At 35.3% G+C, this 20548-nt stretch overlaps 1 protein-coding gene across 4 annotated transcripts in view; it reads right to left on the reverse strand.

The window, feature by feature from the left end:
- Positions 1–335: 335 nt before the first annotated feature.
- Dh31-R (Diuretic hormone 31 Receptor) overlaps positions 336–20548 on the reverse strand; it is a 38500-nt gene continuing 18287 nt past the window's right edge. Inside the window, exons 4-12 of one of the 4 annotated variants that reach the window (XM_065317803.1) lie at positions 18481–18587; positions 18256–18347; positions 16546–16672; positions 11635–11861; positions 10846–11016; positions 9921–10044; positions 3793–3834; positions 2794–2874; positions 336–2515 (exon numbers count right to left, since the gene is read on the reverse strand). In XM_065317803.1, coding sequence (XP_065173875.1) covers positions 2474–2515; positions 2794–2874; positions 3793–3834; positions 9921–10044; positions 10846–11016; positions 11635–11861; positions 16546–16672; positions 18256–18347; positions 18481–18587 — 1013 coding nt within the window. In that variant the 3' untranslated portion in view covers positions 336–2473. Of the gene's footprint in view, positions 2588–2784; positions 2875–3792; positions 3835–9920; positions 10045–10845; positions 11017–11634; positions 11862–16545; positions 16673–18255; positions 18348–18480; positions 18588–20548 lie in introns of all 4 variants that reach the window. The other 3 variants (XM_065317804.1, XM_065317800.1, XM_065317802.1) reach the window with 3 other exon arrangements.

Raw genomic sequence — 20548 nt, forward strand, 5'->3', positions numbered from 1 at the left:
CATCGCTTCCAGGTTCGTGCCAGCGCGAAAAAATCCCCAAGCAAACGAAGCACCCCCAGCATCCATCCCTAATCGCATTTACCTGAATGCCACTCCCGGCGTGGACGGCAAAAAGTATTTTTGCATTTTTTATGCAAATGTTTACTCGCACGCGCGGGATCCTTATAAACTTGCTGAATTACCAATTCGGAATACATTTCAATGTTTATTTGCTTCGTGTTGCTTTTTATGCAACGCACATAACGCTACACAACAACGCTGGATTGGTTGGTCTGAAACAAGTTTAAGATTTAAATTTTGCTTTAATTGGGTTTAGGCGAGAGTGGGTAAAGATGTTAGACGTCAATAAATTTATTTTTCTCCTTTCACCATTAAAGCTTTTCACATATTTTACAATAGATACATTTCTCATAGAAATTGTATATAGTGATACATTTTCATTGTCCAGAAACATTTACAAACAATTTTTGGTTACCTTTTTGGTTATATTATTATTATTGTTAAAGTACACATACTTCCAGGCTATTTAGTATTTGGTTATATTATTTTACAGTAACAGTAATAAACATTAAAGAAATAACATGGTTTTAGTGTTTTTTTTCTACATTTACGCATTATAAACATAAATGTAGTTTTTGTAGAAAATAAATAATGGTTACAGTTAGTTGTTTGTTTATATTTACATGTGTATGTAGTGTTTTTTTGTGCAGTGTGCTTTTATCTCTCATAACATCCTAGTTTAAAATAGAAATAAATATTTTTTAATCTCCGACCATAATTCTACGCTTATTAATTTTTAATCTCAACGTTTAAGTCTCGAAACTAGCAAAATTGTGAAAGACATTTTGCAAATATATAAGTGTAATTCCGTCTGGGTGCATTGTATTTTCCGAGTCTGCACTTTCGGAAAGAGTTATGACGTCGGTCGTAGGTTCTTCGCGCAGTCACAAGTGTAGAATGTTGTTGACAAGTTCAGGAGCTAGTGAAACATTTAATCCTTTAAAATGTGAATGCCTTCAGACAAACACACCCCCATAAATAATTCTGCAGTGTTGCACTTTACAGTTTCAACAGTTTCAACTTACAAATGTGCTGTTTCATCAAATAAATCATAAAATCATTTTGTAATCAAACTGAACTTATATAAAGTGATGAATTTTTGTGAATCTTTTTCTATGTACATTTATTTTTAGTATTTTTAGTCCAAGCAGTATATTTACTGCTGACCATGGTCCTTTCGCTCAAAAAAATATGACTCATGCTTTCTTTACAACTCCTTCTTTATCAGTATATCTATGCGTGTGTAATGATTTATACTCCCGCATGAAATATGCCGTTTTCAATATACAACCTACACAAAAACGATTCTGGGATGTAAAGTGCCTACTACTGATGTGTTTGTTTACCCGATGCGAATGGTCGTTTTGTCATCGCGTTCGTTGGTCCTTTTCCTTTTCCGATGACTAGGTATTACAGACTCTTTTCTTTCCCTTGCGCGAGCAGTCGGACTAGTCCTAACCGATCGCGTTTCATTCCCTTAATCCAGATTATTTATTTATAGTGTATAAAATAGCAGCGTAGCATTTTGATGCGCGATGGAATGCCAGAAGCCGTAGGCCTTTCCTACGACAATAGCAGTCAACAATAACAGTAGCAATGACGTCGGGCCGAAATAAAGCGAAATGAAATGCGCACGGGAATGAATTCTCTAATGTACAATAAAAGAATCGCGCGGCGAAAGAAAACGAAAACAATTTTCAGTTTCGATGAGATATTTATGGCGGAGACGTAAAATATTTACTACCTATGCACATTCTAGTTGATTGTGTAGAAAAATAAACGTGAACAACGCACCCCACTGCACGTTTTGGTTTCGTATCGATACATTTTATGTGTGTTTAGATCTTAGTTGCTAGGTCGTTGAACTGCTTCACATATTGTTCACAATTTTGTATTTACAATGATAAACATCTGATAATTCGGTTATTTCTGTTTGTATTATATTCTAGTCTAGTCTATTCACATTTATTAAAGCGGTGTAGAGTTACAATCAACTAAAGTTATTGATTTTAGTTTTGAATTGTATTTTTATCACCGCTTTACTTATTTTAATATAATATTCGTAGTTTTTCTTTAAAAAATAGATTAAATAATAGGAAAATAAGTAAAATGCCTTTTAACATACCAACAAATAGAATTTGTAGAAGTATAAATATAAAAGTCAAAAGGATTGAAACAATTCATACCCGAAACTTTTCTACCGCAGTACGAATTTAGGAAAACGTGCTTCAAAACTTACAAAACTGTAAGCGAGCGGAACAGTGTGTTTGGTTTACACGCATTGAGCTTGTGTCTGAGCGGCGGCGGCGTCGGTGGCGGGTACAATTTCGGCGTTGTTCGTCGACCGCACCAGAACGGTGGAGGCGCGCCGCGATGCAATCCACTGCGACGCTCGTCGCCCGATGGCGCCTAGTCATATTTTCTCCTCGCCGTTAGGGTACGACGAGCGGACAAACTGCAAAGCGCACCATTAAATTACGAACCATCATAAATTCGGCGCTGACCCATACACACACACATAGAGATGCTTCAAAAAATAAGGACAAAACTTTCAATAGAACGTCAGGAATTTTATCAAATATTTTCTGGGGGGGAACTATTCGAAAACTGGCGACTCTACCAACTGGATAGACACTAAATTGTGGTTGGGGCGCATATTTACTCGATTTCCGGCGCGAGCTGTCAAACTATAGAAAGAGGAGAGTTAGTAGAGATAGTTTATACCTTACGTACCGATACGGTGGTAACGGTACAAGAATTTGCACGTGGGCGATATGTTGCCATCCGCCATTTTCGCTTGATTTGAGCGATCACCTGTTGGAAAAAGAAAACATTAAAAATTATTACAGTTTCATAAAAAGCGTTAGTGTGTCACGTCATGAAACGGAAGTAGACATAAGTATTCGAGTGGGAGGTCAACAGAGTGTGTTGAAAGGTCAAACATCAATATTCTAATAATGCACAAATTTCCCTGGAGGTTGCGACTGAGTTTAATCGCACTTGCACTTTTGTGGCGTTGCAACGAAGTGACTTTTCTTGTCGGCGGTTGTGGTTGGAGGCGGCATTTCATTGCCGCCTACTTCAATGCATAATTATCAGCTATTCCGCACCTCGCTGTGTGTAATGACGCACAAATAGAACATTTGCATATTTTCTATTTTCAGCGCACCTATTGTGTATTGTGTTGCTGATTTGGTAAACTCAAACGACTCTTTTTCCGCGCTCATTGCTTGCAGTTCAGGGTTGATAACAAGCATTATCATGCATGCTAAAATTACACTCCATATACGATAGTGGTTAACCATGTTACGTGCGCTTTTAATAGCCCATAATTAACAGCGTATTTCTTTTGAAGTTCATTTGTTTAATAATAGCAACGTATTATATTGACATCCGTTTCAAGGAATTGTTGAAATTTACTAGAAAATTTATTGTGTGCATGGGGTGCGTCTACGTTGTCACTAATTAGAGGCAACGACGTAAAAGCCTATTGACAACATCGAAAATGTGAATCATCAAACAAGTATCAGGTAAACGTGCATGCAACTCCCATCCATTAGCGCACATCGCAGTTGATGCAATGTTATTGCGTGAAAATGAACGTCGAATAAATAGGAAATGCAAATGTAAAAGCAGGCGCCGACGTCAGGATGCGAATGTCGGCGCGCCAAGAAAGATGATTAATGCGCATTTTAATGTGTGCGACTTTGTGTCGAAAACAACAAATCTTACCTCGCCATTGCAGAAGCAGAATAGAATTGCGACGCATAATCCCTGAAAGCAGAAAACACATTGCATAAACATCATTGAAATACAATTAGTTCAGTTTATAAAACCGGAAATGTATTTTACAGAGCCTCACAAATAAAAATTCTAAATAAACATAGTTAATAGATAGTTTAATTAGTTTTTGTTTGTATGAGATAATTCTATTTGCCTACAGGTGAAGTCCTTGTTTGTTTGAGGTAGTTCAATTTGAATAGATAAAAAAATACTAAACCCTTCCGACAGAGTCACTTGTCTGGTGCGCACCGTCGAATACCTTGAAATGCAATCCAATTTGTTAGAGCTCGCATGGGAGCACACACACCGCGACTATTTTTGCACTTTTCGTTGTACGCTTATTTGCATTTCATACCAGATTAGTTTGCATACTCAGACCTATTTAAAATTCTATATAGATTTTTGTTTTCACGTGCGTATCAAACAACAAAAATAATTATGTTTACACAATCACGTTTCCGTTATAATGAGTTTATTTACTGGTATAGATTGCATAAATTATTATTAATGAAACAAACATGAAATACATGAAACGAATCAAATGAATAAATTGCAATGCAAACGAGCCCCTTGACATAATAACGTCCCATGTTGAATGTGGCCACGCCGCAAAAATACAGAAGAGCGCACAGCATCCGAAACAAGCAGAATGTGCAAGCAGTATAATATATAGGCGGCGAAGACGGTGCAAATAAAATGTCGCATGAATATTTTAGCCACCAGACCCATAAAGAATATTTACGGATGTATACGGATCTGTCTAGGGATTCATGCCTAACCGGAAATCCTTTTATATTCAATTTCTTGCAAAAATACTAAATTCATATAGACAAATGAATATGGCAACAACGTAATCATCATAAAATTCTGAGATTTTACACCTAAAAAATTAATTACTCACCGATTCATTTTTTTGCTCAAAAATTAATTAAGATTCACTTGATCAACACGGAATTAATCAAAGTTTGAAAACTTGCCAAATTATAGTTTATCAACTTGAATTACAATGCCAGTGATTACATTGTACTATTTTCATTTTCATGTAGATAGTGAAAATACTAAGTAACGATGTCCTTGTTACCGATTTTGAAAGCCGTGGTTGTTTTTCGCTTGAGAAAATAAATTCATATTCCCATCTAATATTTCGTTCCGCTTCACGTAATTGTTATTGCCTCGCAATCATTATTTTTATAGAAAAGCCCCGGCTTAATGCGAAAAGCATTCCACGTATGAAATTGCGGTGGCCTGATGGGACGCCACCCGCGAAAGAAAATAATAAAGTGATAAAATAATAAAACGGATACAACGATGAAATGGTGGCGTAAATATTAAATGATGCGCGATGCGAGAGACGTACAAATCCCGAAAAATAAAAAGTGAAAGCAGGAAATAACGTCAAGCAAGCACGGATGCCGGAAACCGTACTTTATATGGCGAAAGGACTCGGATCTGTAACGTTCAAGCTTTGGGTTTACGCTATTACAACTCGAGGATGTGCGTGGTGAGAAATTTCTGCACCGTTTCTATAAAATGCAATAAATTTCATATGATGATATAAAGCATCATTAATATTTCAGCTAATGGCATTATGTTTTGGTTTATCACCTCTAGCCGAGTTGATTATTTTAGCAAATGTGAAGTCCACTCGTGTGACATCCAATTTGTGTTCCATATTGAATGTAATCATAATCATAAATAACCACAGCATTGTGGTTGCGCATAGTTGTCGATTTTAGTTCTAAACTCAGCAGTCGTTAAGCAACCTATATGTTCATATTAATGAAAGCCACAGTTGCAGAATTAATTGCAGGACACTCATTTGTTTTGACAAGTTTCGAATTATCATCATGCATAATTAACTTTGTATTATTATTATATGCTCTAAACTAATGCAAATTGTATTAGTATTGAGATTTATATACATGGTATGCAAATTATGTATTTTCCTAAATAACTAGACATAAATATAATTTTCAAAAGAAGAAAAAAAAAGTTTATATGCGTTGCGCCGTAATCTTCAGGAAATTGAATTAAAACAGTAACTGTATGCTTTAGGCATTTGCGTGTAATGTAAAACAGTTGAAACTTTTCCAGAGAGTTAGAACCGAGGATTGTTTTCGGTTCCTTTTACTTTCATCGCATGTAAAACGCATTTAACTCAGAGAATTGTAATAAAACATTTGTGGAAATGTTTTGAAAGACCCAATTATTTTTATTTGGATGTCACTAAATTTTTCTAAATAAATTTGTTTAAAAATTTAAAATGTACGCATTTCAATCAAATATTAGTCGAGGTGTGCGACACGCGATGGTTTTAATTGCGGGATTGTTCTGTTATCAACGTGTGCACACACGATGACAAATGATCTCCTGGTCACGTTTACATTTTGCATTACCATAACCGCAAACCGCAGCGAAATCATAAATGCAAACAAAAGGTGTTCAAATATATGTTAATGATGTCATTAATCACTGCATGCAAATTACGCTACTATTGATTAATGAACTTATTTCACTAACAAGGTATATTACAGCATTATACCATAATGTAAGAAAATTAATATGAATGAAACCTCATAATTCATAAGCTTCATGAATCACGTTCAATTGAAATTATGTGCAAGATGCAACAGTTTTATAATTTAGCTGCATCAAATTTATAACAAAATATAATTGATATTATCTATTGAATTTACAAATATTTATAAATAAGTTTACAGGGAAAAAGTAAAATAATAATGTAAATTTTTAAAGTAGGTATTTAATAGTCAGTCTCCTATCTAAACACAAAACAAATGTTGCAGTTTGTGCACGTCCCAAAACAATGTGCATGCTTCATTAGTTATGCTTCTTTGCGCAAGTAATTAACGAACGCGATTCCTTCTAATTAAACAGTCAGAGAAGATGCTGCTGCATAATTCCTGCTGTTTCAACACCGACAATTTTCCACTATGCAAAGCAAATGTAAATGCAAGGAGGACGTGCCTCGGTGCTACGACAACAACATATGATTTACGTACAAGATACAAGAGTACATATTTCCTAAATCTTAGACGTAATCTCATTGTCTCAGCATGTGCACTAGGAAAATACTCAAAGAGGCAAATACAAAAGAAAAAGAAAATTCGGATGCAATAAAAACAGTAAATATCTAAACTACGGAGAGTTGTTTTTTGTGTCGATGATAAAAGAAAAAAAAACGGTACAAAAGTGGAGTGAATTATACCGCCCGAAAATTTTAGATGTATTCTCCGAAACTGTGAAACGCACCATAAAGAAGAAAAAACATGAAAAATCGCGCAGAGTCAAAGAGCAAACACATTCGAAATAAATTTCCGATAATTCACTGATAAAAGCACTCATGCTAGGTTTTCTTACTTTTACGACTGCTATACCAAATGTTTGCAAAATTCCTAGTAAATAATAATGTTCAGTGAATAATATTTCATAAAATCAAGAAATTAATTGGAATATTTACGTGTGCGATTCATTGATATCAAGTAACGTCTCACAGTTGCGAACAAACAAGTTTTTGTGAGGACGAGAGTTGAATTTAATGCAAATACGTACATCCAGCGTCATCTAGGAAGAAATGTTGAATTATTCTCCAAAACATTGAAAACAACACGAAGTTACACACGTTGTAACACGTTTTGTGTTTACATCGACGCGAGTATAACCTTCTGTGTAAATCAACATTTATCTCACTGATAGCAGCAACACTTCACTGTCACAAATATTAAACGAATACCTGGCAAGAGTTCTCAAAAGTATTTGAAATTATTCTTGCAAATAGATAAATGTGTTATTATGTATTTATTATAATTATAAATTATTTTTTCAATTAAATTATGTAACTTATTTTCTAAATTTACAATTTTTCTTAGTCAGATAATTAAGGAATAAATCAAATTATTCGTTTATAAATTTAAAACAATTATTCAATCACTTCATATTTGAATGGAACATGAAAATAAGTTTAATTTAATGTAAATAAACACATAACGCTTCCTAAAGCACTCACACGAACACGGTTTTACACTCACTGTCATCAAAAAACAACTTGTTTGATGTACCATGTGCTGAGTGAGTCGCGAGTCGCCGCGCAGAATTTATTGCAGATAAGTGCATCCTAGCGCCATCTAAGCTTAACTAAAAGAAGTATTCTTTAGTGTAAGTGCGCAGCGCATGAGTACACATGGCCACGGGTTCCCCAATGCCACTTAAATTTCACTCACTACTACAAACACACCACTCACAGTAATAACAAACACGCATTATAACATGAGTGTACTCTTTGTACTTCATGTATTTTTGTTCAAGTATAGAAACAAAGCAATATTGAATTTTAATTAACTTTTGCAACTCAAATCTGCATCAATAAGCACCAACTGATACCAATAAAATGTGTGTTTGTTCAAGTTTGCTGGGTCAAATTGCAATAAAGTTCGGAACGTTTTAATATCCAATTATTTGTATAAAATTATAATCTGTTTGCTTGTTTGTTTTGCTAAAATTTCTCGGGAAAACTAAATTTTAAATTTCATTTTCATTAAAATTGCAAACAAAAATCACAGAAAGCCGTAGAAAATTACCATTTATACATTGCCTTTGCCAAATCAGTCATACCTACACTCCAGCCTGTGGGTTCTGTTTAGATTGGATTGTAAAGAAATATATTGCTCCCGAAACGCTCCTTCCAGCACAATGTGTAATAGAAACATATCTTATTTCCGTATGTTGCGGTTATGCCAGCACGCAAATCTCGTCGCGACGACGAAAATCACATCCCACTCGGAATGTTATTGCATTTCGTCGCCGGGGATTTTATGCGTCGCCACCATTCGACCGGCTGGATTTGAATTGTAAAATTCTAATCGACTTTGAGTGCATTCGCCATTTATCATATTGGAGTAGTCTTTGTTTTCGTGTGTTTCCACCGACATTCGTGTGACTAAAACTTTTATCAGAAAAAATTCTCTTATGCATGGAATATGTAATTTACATTTGCTTTTTAGATGCAGCCCGTCATCCTGTGCAACACGTATTCCTATTTCTAAGATGAGTTGAATTGAGTTGACTTGGAAAGTGGGGAGTTAAGAATTACTTTTGGTAACTGTAAACACGAAGTGATAAAAACCAAAGAATTGAGTTAAGTATACAGCAGGTCGTGATTTATGTGAATTTATATTGCAGAATGGTACTGATGTTGTCATCTGAATGTAAAAGTACAGACTAAAAACTCTCATACCACATCGTATATCACATTTCGTCTTATTTTTTTGATGATGGACCTATGTTGACAAAATATTTATATCCAACAAGAAGCAATTCTACTAAGTGATCTCAGCACACGGCCGTGAAAAAAGTTTGTAAAGTAGGATCAAACTTTGTCAGATCTTGAAACCTTAAAAGAAGAGTTCTCAGAAACAAAGAAATACATTTGTCATGATTAGATTGCATCTTGTCGGCTTTCAAACAATCAAAACAAGAAAAAAGTATACACGAGAGAATAATTGAATAACAAAAGCCACAAACTAAGAAAAAACAAGATTATGCACCTTTTAGACGTGAAACCTTACTTGTAATATATAAATAAATATGAATTGACTCCTTAATGATCATAAATACGATTACGCAAGCAACTCCAGAGCACATCTTAGAGCATAGAGTGACTAGAATACGTAATTTGAAACTGCAACACAACGACCAGCACGTGGCCAAGCACCAGGCGACGTTAGTAACCACTATTAGTGTTTCGTTTGCCGTCAAAGTGCGGTTACAAATTTGTACAATTTGCTACCCTTTGGCATTATTCTCAGGTACGTCCTCTCGTCCTTTGCCGCCGCGGTCGGTAAGCAGGATATACAATTGAATTGAATTTCTAGCGCGTTGCTTTTGTCTTCGTGCAATTGACATCTCTCCGGACTCAAAACAAAATGTCCGCAATGCCACCGAAGGTAATTATCAAATAGTAAATCACGTTTAAATTGCGACTATTAGCAATGTGGCGACAATATTCAAAACTCAAAGTGTGATTATTGTGTATGTCGCATTGGTTGAACGGTAGTAATTACCTGTAAGGATGAAGTGATGCCGGAGACCATCTCGTAGGCGAATTCCCAAGCGCCCGGTTGATTAGGTCGAAACGGGGTCACCAGGTAGTTGAGACCGAGGAGTGGTATTAACAGCAATGTCGCCCTGCAACCGAAAGCAATGCAGTTGTTATTTTGATGTCATTCTCAACTCAAGTTTTAACATTTATTGCTGCTGTTAATGTTAAAAGTTCAGAATTACCACTATTTGCATAACTGCAATGTGGGATTATGCAAATGAATTTTTATATTTTATATTTACACATTCTACGTCTGATAAAAAAAAGTTTAAAGCTTGAATTAACATATTTGTTTACATCCTAATAATGAAACCTAATCAGTACGCTACAAACATGGCCTTGTTAACCTCTTAACAACAAATTAGCATCATGTTGCTTTTAGTTACACGCAATTATCTCGCTTCGACATTTTAGGTTATTTCGTTACGTGATGCGCACACAGATTACATCTTTCTCGAGCATTGTAAGCTGAACGAAGTTCTTAAACTCAAACCTTATAATCGCATCGTCTGGACTATTAGAATGAAACTTCTACCGGATTCGGCAGGACTAAAGTATAAAGGATAGTCTCTCGAGTTACTTTTCTTCGAGTCGTCGCTTCCAATTCGATAGTTTTCCGTTCGCGAAAGAGAAGTAACGCCACGTTAAAGGCTTACGAATTGGATGAGTGCGTTCAGTCTATCTTTTTTTTTTCTCTCGTTTTTTCGTTTTCGCGAAGTCGTTACGTCCAACCGAAGCGTCCAATCCGTCGTTGAGCTTGAGATTCACTCGCTTATCGTTGATTATACTTAATGTGGTTACCGATTTATCTAACTTCAAAATTTATTAAGTGTCTAATGATGGTCCGATTCTTGATTAGATTTTATTCAGATTCATGGCAAACTTACCGTAGAGCTTGAAGGGATGCCCTCGATGCGCCTGATCCTGCCTGCGGCTGTTTACGCAATTTCACGTAGAGGACACGCAAAATATTGCAGAGAAAGATGATGTTGAAAGCTACTGTACCCACGACAGGAATTAGCAGTATTATGTTGTAGTTTGCTTCTTCCATCCAACATCTGCAAAAAAAAAAACAACAAAAAAAGAATGAAAAATTCAATAATATTAGTTAATTTACTTAAAATGTAAACTTTCATTTAATACTTAATTAAACAACAACAAGTTAGCTTTGATTCAATGAAAACCACTGAATGTTAATCTAAAACGTTGCTATTCACTACAATATATAATTAATTAATTAATTATCGTCAATTTAATATGCACAGACGCGTTTCTAATCTAATTGTACGCTCTTGGCGTTGTTCGGTTCGTGCGAACGGTATTGCATGTTTACCCAAACGTATATTATTATTATTATGCTTGTAGAGTGTTTTGTATTGTATCAATGTTGGCCCGACGCGTCTACGGCAATATCGCGCACTGCACTCGGGATTCGACGCGTTCATATCGTTCATATTATTTACACTTATTCGGGTGCACATTTACAACGCATGCTGCACATGAGATATGCCTGGTTTTGTTTGTAATGTTCACGCTTGTTGGTTTCCTGCAGTTATTGCATTTGCTTCGTGTGTCAAGGGTATAGGTGTAAATTGGATAGGAAAATATATGTTTTGCCCAATTTTGCAGAAAATCAACACATTTTTTAATTCAAAAAATAAACTAAAATAACTCACATTGAATCCGAATCGGGCAAAGGGTGAAACGCTCGCTGGTAAGCGTAGATGATGATAAACTTCACTGGCAGGCCCCACCCAAGAAGCACCATGCCGCGTAACAGTTTCGTCTCCGAAACAAACGCCGAAACAAGCACCGTGTGCAAATACAATCCTTCGCAGAGCATCCACGAATAGTTTGAGAGTAGAAAGAAGTAGAGCACCACGTGCAATACTTTACACCAAATCTGCAACAAACCGAGCACACAACAATGTTGAAACAAATGCATTATTAAAAAAGTCATACACCCACACAGGACTAGAGATTAAATCATCGAATGAAAGGTTTATAGGTGGCATTAAATCTAAGTTTGTCCTGCATTTCGTTGATGACATGGTTTTTTATTGTCTTGCGAGTGCAACGGCAATGTTTCCAATTGCGGACTTGGACACGTATTTTCTCCCACACAGCAGTCGAGGACAAAAAGCACCTTTTATCGGCGGCCATAAACCACCAGATACGTTCCAGTGGTGGTGGCAATGGGCAACCTTTAACGCCCTTCCAGCTGCAATTGTTTTCAATGTTTTCTCTCTACACAATGTTACTCGACGACCGCAAGTCTAAAACTTTGCCATTTTTACACTGTCTGCGCAAATGTTTTCCAATATGTTTTAAAACTCATGTTAAACAGCTTCACTACGCCGCTGCGGTGCAATTTGTTCTGGTTACAAGACCTAGTTTAACACTGAGTGCAAACGACAACAATTTTCACATGAAAGGCTTTGTTATTTTTCGTGTTATTATTTTTCACTTGCCGTGACATAAATAAGAAACGTTTTTGTTGGGTGTGCATTACTCGAGGGGGCAAATAATAAAATCCAACACAAATTGAACATTAAAATGCGCTACGGGCATTATAAAAATGAAGGGAATAAATCAAATTGACGTTTTATGAATACTGAACAAGATTAATCTAATTGAATATTTCGCGCGTGCCTAAACATATATCAATTTTTCAAATAAGTTAATAAGCATTAAATAATGTTTCTAAAAACATAATTTTTAGCAATATTTCGTTCATAAATCATTCCTTAATTAAATTCTTAACATAATTGTCAAAAACTCGACAATTTTATAAAATATTTAAAAAATACCACTAGAATTAAATTCACAAAAAATTTCTGCAAAAAAATCGTAGGACAACTTTCAACTAATTAAATTCTATTAGAGACAGAATAGTAACTTTGTAGGAATAGGAAAAAAGTTAAGTTGTGATAAATTTTTACGATATCCGACCCGGATGCAATAAAAACGCGCATTGGAAAAACAAACAACAAATCGATAATCGACAACCACGACATCTACGAATACAACCAAACTACCCTATTGCAGTAAACTGAACAACGCTGCACCAAAACTAAGGAATATGACTATGCAAATTTGCTAATTATAATTGATGTTGACCTAAATATCTGACATTGACGTAAGCTTTTGTACTTCTATTATGAGAATAAATTATATTTTCAATGGAGTCAATTAATAATAGCCATAACAAGAAAAGTAATGTCTTTCTCGTCTAATTAATGCATCAATTAGCGTTGCATTATGTTACATTTGATATTCTAACAATAGTATCAAGATTTTCTGTCATTATTTGTATCCTTTGTTACTCTCATAAAGTACATCTGAACAAAAGAAAGCCAGACACTGAGCAACACATATTTCTTTCATTTTGTCTCGCAAAAAATAAATATTTTCATCTTCTATTCATATATGTTAAGTCATACTTAAGTACACGCCGCAATTTTGTATGGTGCGTGCGTTTTTGCCATTCAAAATCTGGGATTATGATGCGCAGGCAGCGCCGGATTTAAGTTAATATTAGCTCGTCGTTTAATCTCTCCACGCAAGGAAGAGTATGCACGGCCTTACGAGTATCGATAATCCGGACGATTTGTATAAGAAAAAAAATTGCCACGCGCGTGTTCCATCTTAACTCCATCCGACTGGATTCGCCAATAACGCGAACGCGGACGAAAACGAAGGCAAAGCATCAGTACCGCTGGGGTTGTCGCTTCGGATTTTCCGAACGGTGCACTAATGGCTTGGAATAATTTCGCGAATAACGACGGCACATTTGTAACCAGCCAGTGGAACGCGGAACGAAGACGAATTCGCTCGTTGCACGAATGTCGTGGCAAATCATTTATTATACACAAAACTGGATGAATACCTACATTTAAATTGAGCACGGTATAATAAATTGTGTGTTGTTTCCTGCGTTTTATTTATTTTGAAATTTTTAAAGCCAAAAAATTATACTGAAGATGTGCTCGGGACAAAAAGGTTTTATTGAATCTTTTATCAAAAGGGATATGTAAAATATTTCGCATATTCATATCAAGTAACAATTTCAAGTTCAAACCATGTGGAAATATACAACTGCAGAAATGTACAACTGCACTTTCAAATAGAAAAATCGAATGCCACTGTAGTGAAATATAAAATTCCAGAAATGCACATTTCTATGACAGTACATTATATGTCAAGAGCAGAACATGTTGTCCATTGTCACGACATACATTCCATTGGCAATATCGAACAGAAAAGTTGATTTTCTATAGAAACAGATAGAAAAATACCGCAAAAAGCAAAAAAAATCATTTACACATTCTGCAATTTAATCAGTTAACACCTCCCCTAGCTTTGCTGGTATACTTAAAACTCCTCCGGCATTTAGTATTGGAAAATACCACGTAGAGCACACAGCAAGGGCGCAGAAAACTACTTAATGGGATTAAATTGCTCGGCAAACACCATTTAGTCCTACTAAACAAGAATGGAATAAAGAACACACACGCCGCGCCATCGTGTGCAACACCTAACATCCACAAAAGTGAGCGGTGAATGGCGAACTTTGAAACCTACTTTACTTTATTCCGGTAACGTGTATCCGCACCTGAGCAGAAAGCATCTGTGGGGTGAATGGTCATTACTGTTACCAACACAGAAATTACGCCATTTATATAATTTTTACATTTTCCCTCAGTGCATTTACTTTTATGTAACTGAACATTGATTATATTTAATTGAAACATGTACATTAACTTTAGTATTGTTTATATTACTAGTATCTATTGATAATATAAAAATGAATTGCAAAATCGGTTGGTAAGCGCATAGCTCAACAACGCCTAGACCAATTTGGCGAATTCTTGTTTTTTAAATGTTCGTTAAAGTCCAAGGATGGTTTTTACAGCGAGAAAAATACTAATAATTGCCGGGAAACTCCTAAAGACAGCTCTTTTTTATAGGATAAAAGTTGGCATTGAGATTCAATCATAGTTATAGCTGAATTGTTGAATCCGAGATGGCGCGCTGAAGTGCATTATTAGCAATTCTTTATATAATTAATTTCTTTAAAATAAAATAGCAAATCTTATTGATAGAATTGATACTTACTTGAACAAGAGGGTAAAAAGGAATTACATTTTTATTAATCACTACCGGGACAAAGTCGCGGGCAAAAGCTAGTTAGTAATAATAATATATTGATTTGGATTATTATTAATTCTGATGTTTTATGTTTACTTTATTTGATTTATCGATACTGCAGCGAATTTTAATCCTAAAAGCTTTAAGTTATAGTTTCCCACAACTGAGGCAAAGCTCTCGTCCTATCTTTTCCTAAATTCTCCTTCTCCTTGGTTGCATTTCCTACTACAAATTATATACTAAGTGTTTAACCAACAATTCATTTTCTTCTTATTATTTTAAGAACTTTTTTAAAAAACTAAATTTATTTTACTTAATTCTTCAGTGAATTATATTTTTATTACAAAAAAACTTGAATGCTCTTTTAAAAGTTGCGCAACATATTTAGTACGCTAGCGATGAATAACTTTTCCACCTCGTGGCGCGTCAAAGCAAAGCTCCTCTTAAATCTACAATATTTACGACGCGATAGCTTTCAAACTAAGGATGCATAACGATGTAAAACGCTGCAGCATTTTGCAAAATACCTTCAACTTAGCGATAAATATCAAAACATTAAAATGGTTATATTTTATCTATAAATTTACGAAACCTCAATAATTAATGCTTTGGAAAAGAAATTTGTGTCAATAATGTTCATGAATTAATGTTTACCCATTGGAAAAACCAAACTTTAAAATTTTATTTGTTAAACGTGAAAATGCAGCAATTTAATTAAAAATGCGAAGTGCATGCAAACGTTCATTAATTTTTATGAATCGCTTCTTGGAAGACGGCAGTGAGAAATTTAAATTTTCCCACGAATGCATCATATAATTTTGTACATCCTGCGCAGTTAACAGACGATTTTCCATTAAACAATGCAAATTTCAGTTTTAATTGAAATTCTAATTAACTCACGTCCAACCAACACACAATGGTGTGAAACTATCAAATGGGATATTTCTCCTGAAATTAAATTTCCACCTAGGCTATAATTAACTGAATTTGGTGCGGTAAAACTAAAAATATCAAAGTATGCGTAAAAAGCTCGTAATTTTATGCTTTGGCTAATTTCCTAATGTATAATTAACCGTAACATATTTCTACTTAATTTCAGTGTTGGTAAATGTCAAAAGTAAACATAGACTAGAAGCAAATAAGCAAATAAATGAGTGGCTAATTATTCAATGTCATCCATCCATGCCAACACCAGAGAAAGATCAAGATACAAACAAAATTTTATTATAAATATTCACTTCAAAGTTTTATTCCGGTCCAATAAAAAATTCCTGTTTTTTTCTTCCAGATCATAAAACCCCTGCAATGAACATAGTCATAAACGCCTTCACCCTCGCCAGAAAAACAGCAAAGTGTAAACTACAAAAGAGCTTACATCGTTACAGCCTTAGCAGCTTACCAAAAAGACGCGCAGAACAAATAGTGACAAAACTTACCGGATTGTGGGAGACGACTTCGGTCCGATAGACGACGAGATTATTCCATAGCAGCCATAAAAGGTTGTTCATGGCGAACGAGGCGAACAAGTTCATGTGGACCGTTATCCGCGCGCATCGCAAGGATCTGTAACAGCACAAAGCGCGCAAACGCCATCAGCAAACACCCTCACGCCGTCAAAACAACGGGGACAACGGGCACAACGGGCCATCCGTCGACTCCCGAGATTTTTCGCGATAAACTTTTCTATCTGCGCATATATCCATTCATATGTGTATCTATGTGTGTGTGTGTATAACAATCGTCTTATTGTCGTTACGATATAGACATTTCGACACATGCAGCTACTTGACTTTATGTGTGCAGGAATAACATGTCGAATGAGCGCCGCACAAAAACGAATCGGAACAAAAAAACGGCGGACAAAAGAGAAAAGAAATTGGGTGATTGAACGAAGGAAGGAAGCAAAAAGCAGCAAAAAAATCATAAAAATTGTAAAACATGTCTAGTCTCTTGGAAGACCATCAGCAACATTTCAATTGTGTATGTGTACATAAAAATCTGATGTCGTAACAAAATTTAGGTTGAATTTTCAGCGAGTTGAAAGTACATGTACTCAGTTTTTGTACATTATTTATTGCACGCGTGTTGGAACAAACGTTTGAGAGCAAACTTCGACTTCCTGTTAAGTCGCTGCGATCGTTTCGCAGGTTTTGCATACGCTACAATGACGTCCCGGCAAAATCATAAAATATATATGACCCAGTGGTAAATAAACGAAGCGTATCATGGTTTCCTCTAGCGTGCTGCGGCCGGAACTGGTACGTAGATGAAATTTGCGGACCATGTTAATTACACCGTCTGTTTTAAAAGTGGTGGCATAACTCACTCATTAATAAATTTTAGTTAGCTGCTAAATATAGACTTTTCCGAGACTAGCTTTTGTTACGCAACACATTTATTAGAAAAAAACAATTATAATAAATATGTAACAAACTTTTATGTTTTCGACTTTGATCTGTGTTCAATAAAGATACAAATGTTACGTGACAGCAATTTCTACGAAAATAACGCGTAAATTTCACGTTATCATAGCGTGAGTTAAAGGATAAATTGCAATTTTCTTGAATCATTATTTGATTGACGTTTATGTGCAATGAAAAGTTGAAAACGTTATTGGAAAACGTCTATTCGTTACGGAAAATATCGACAAAGACGATCTAAAAGTTAAGCGTAGCGAAAGTGACTTTGACACTTTACTTTTTTTATCACTTACTCAACTTCGTAGATATTTATAGAATATTAAAATATTTATTAATTCAATATTTGAATAAAATTTATAAAATATTTGCGGTTTGATTTAATGTGATTACGCTGAAAATTTTGCAACCAGCACGCCCCTAATTGAATAACAATTGAATTTCGCATCGCCAGCATAAACATAGCGTGCATTTTTGTTTTTTGGTCGGCAGAGTGCAAAATACTGTGTAATGCAATCCCCTCTGGATAAAATACGAAAACCGGTCGATTAGGAATGCATCAATGGTTTTAATTCAAAATACCCAATGTGTGCATCAGGTCTGCCATCCGTTTTACAACATCGATAATTGATTTTGATTGTGAATTTAGAGCTTTTGTTTGCAACTAAAGCTCAAAATACGTCAGCCATTAAAATTTTAATAAAACAAGTGATTTGTTGAGGTACTCACTTGAAATAACCAAATATCATGAGAGATGTCAATAGGGCCACCAAGGAGATGCTATATCCAACTGTGTGTACTGTGATGACCATCTGCCGAAACTAGAACACATCATAAATTAGTAACAACAAGCTGGTTGCTTGTCGGATTGCATAGGATAGATGATTTGGTAAATTAATCACTTTAACAGCTGAAAATAGCTATAATAAAATTTAAATCGCTTTTGATGCTTACCAATAAGTCTTCTTTATTGACGCACGTTGTGTAATTGGACCACGTTTTGTTGAACACCGTATGAAAGTACCACTCGCCATTCTCTTCGCAGATTTTGTAAGCTGATCCTGAAATAAATGTTTATTTCGAGATTTAAATGCGTTGATTTGTATCCGAGTGTATTGGTTGTCAAAATCGCGCGCTTGCATAAATCGAACATTATTATCACATTAATCCTTTCCGTTCTCCTTGCGTTCCGTTCGTGACCACCACCAAGGTCTCCACAAGCGAACGAATGCGAGCCCGTACATTACGTCGCCAAATCCGGTCCCAACTCCCCAGCACATGTTGTCATCGCTGAGATGTGATTTATTATCGAACGCTGGTTGCGATATCCAATACGGTTTTAGATAATCCACCCAAACATTACCGACGTACCAAAGCTTGGGAAACCTTTCGGTTTTTGGCGTGTTATAGACGTACGATGAAAGTTTTGTCATACTGGTAGTAGTGCATTAGTGTGGGTTTTGTAAATGTTGTCATTGCGGTGCTCGAATCAGTACAGATGAAGACCGGCCACGAATTCCACCTCATTGCTCTCAGACTCTATTACGGATAGTAAACAGTGGATTTGAGGCTTTCAATCGGCGATCGGATTTGTACTCAGGATTGAATTTCCGCGACGTCTACTCTTTACACTTTCATTTCAAACTCCGTTTTGGTTTTTGTTTTTGCCTATTGTACCTCCTACAAATGTTAATTTAATATAATTTAACATTGACCAGGTATTTTATGTTTGAGTACTGTTATTATATCAAAAAAGTATGCGGATGAAGTCGTGGACAAAAACTAGATATTTGCATTTTTCTCAGAAAATTTGAAGACATTTATCTTCTAAACTAAAAGCGATAGAAACGAACGGATTGAATATTTATAATCTACGGAAAATTCTCTATTGAATGTGATATTAAAATCGAGAAACAAAAAATGCAAAGATGGTCAAAAATATAAAACTAAAATTTATAAATTGTAACTAAAAAGTACGTAGAATAAAGTCATGGATAAATGCAAGTTTTGTGTAGAATGATCATGTTTAATTTATGCACAGGCGCTAAATTTTCGTAGATGGTGCCAACATTTCGCAAATAGATTTATGATGTCTCGTTCTGGTCCAAGTAATTTTGCATGCGGTCCATGTACATGTGAACACGTATGCGGTTCAACCCTTGGAGATGAATTAATTACACGTAGTATAGCCGAGAATATTGCATGCCTTTAGCGTTGATGGGAATATCTTCCACATACAACAAAATGAGACGTTCTGACGTCATATGTGCTACAAACTAATGTTGCATTTAATAGGTAATTTCAGATAATAATATTTATATGGCATTACATTTGTTGTAAATTAGTTTGTTTGTACATTTCACGTTTATTTTATCATGTGGAACAAAAAATATGTAATTTACCCGTAAATGAATTCTGTAAACGACTGTATCAACAATAAACGTTCACCGTTTTTAATTAAAAGTGAACACAAACATCATTAATGGAGAAAATTTGATTTTCTGTCCGGCATCGCAAATTGAAACAACCAAAACATTTTTCCAACTTTATCGCTCGTAATTGATCTTTATTGTAACTGAAATAATATGTGCGTATAAGTTGTAGAATGCACTATTAATTTCCACTAAAAGTTCTCAAATTGGCTTGACTTGTAGCCAATTGTTACCGAAAACAAATTATAAAGTGAACACCCAAAAGTTAATTCATTAATAATATTTCAATTGAAATTAATGGTGGCCGTGAGTTGGCATTAGTGTTCGCAAAACCACGCAGCAGTTTTCGGTTTTAGTTTGGCTTTAGTTGCGGCTTACCGATCGATTTAAAACTTTGTTCGCTTGGGAAAACGAAGGCTCTGATTTAAGCCAGAGTCGATTAAAAAAAACTCACTAAATTGTGAGTTTGAAACCGAAATGCAGCGTTATTTCATAATATTTTGACAGTTGGAAATAATTGCAAACTTGCACTTGCAAAAGAAATGAGACATTTATGCGATGTTGATGTATGTGAATGCAAAACGGTAAAA

Source organism: Atheta coriaria, unplaced genomic scaffold (genome assembly GCF_025399875.1).
Source record: "Atheta coriaria isolate IRGN ID8LTWV9N9 unplaced genomic scaffold, Caltech_Dcor_3.1 hic_scaffold_3_pilon, whole genome shotgun sequence".
In the NCBI taxonomy this organism is placed as follows: Eukaryota; Metazoa; Arthropoda; class Insecta; order Coleoptera; family Staphylinidae; genus Dalotia; species Dalotia coriaria.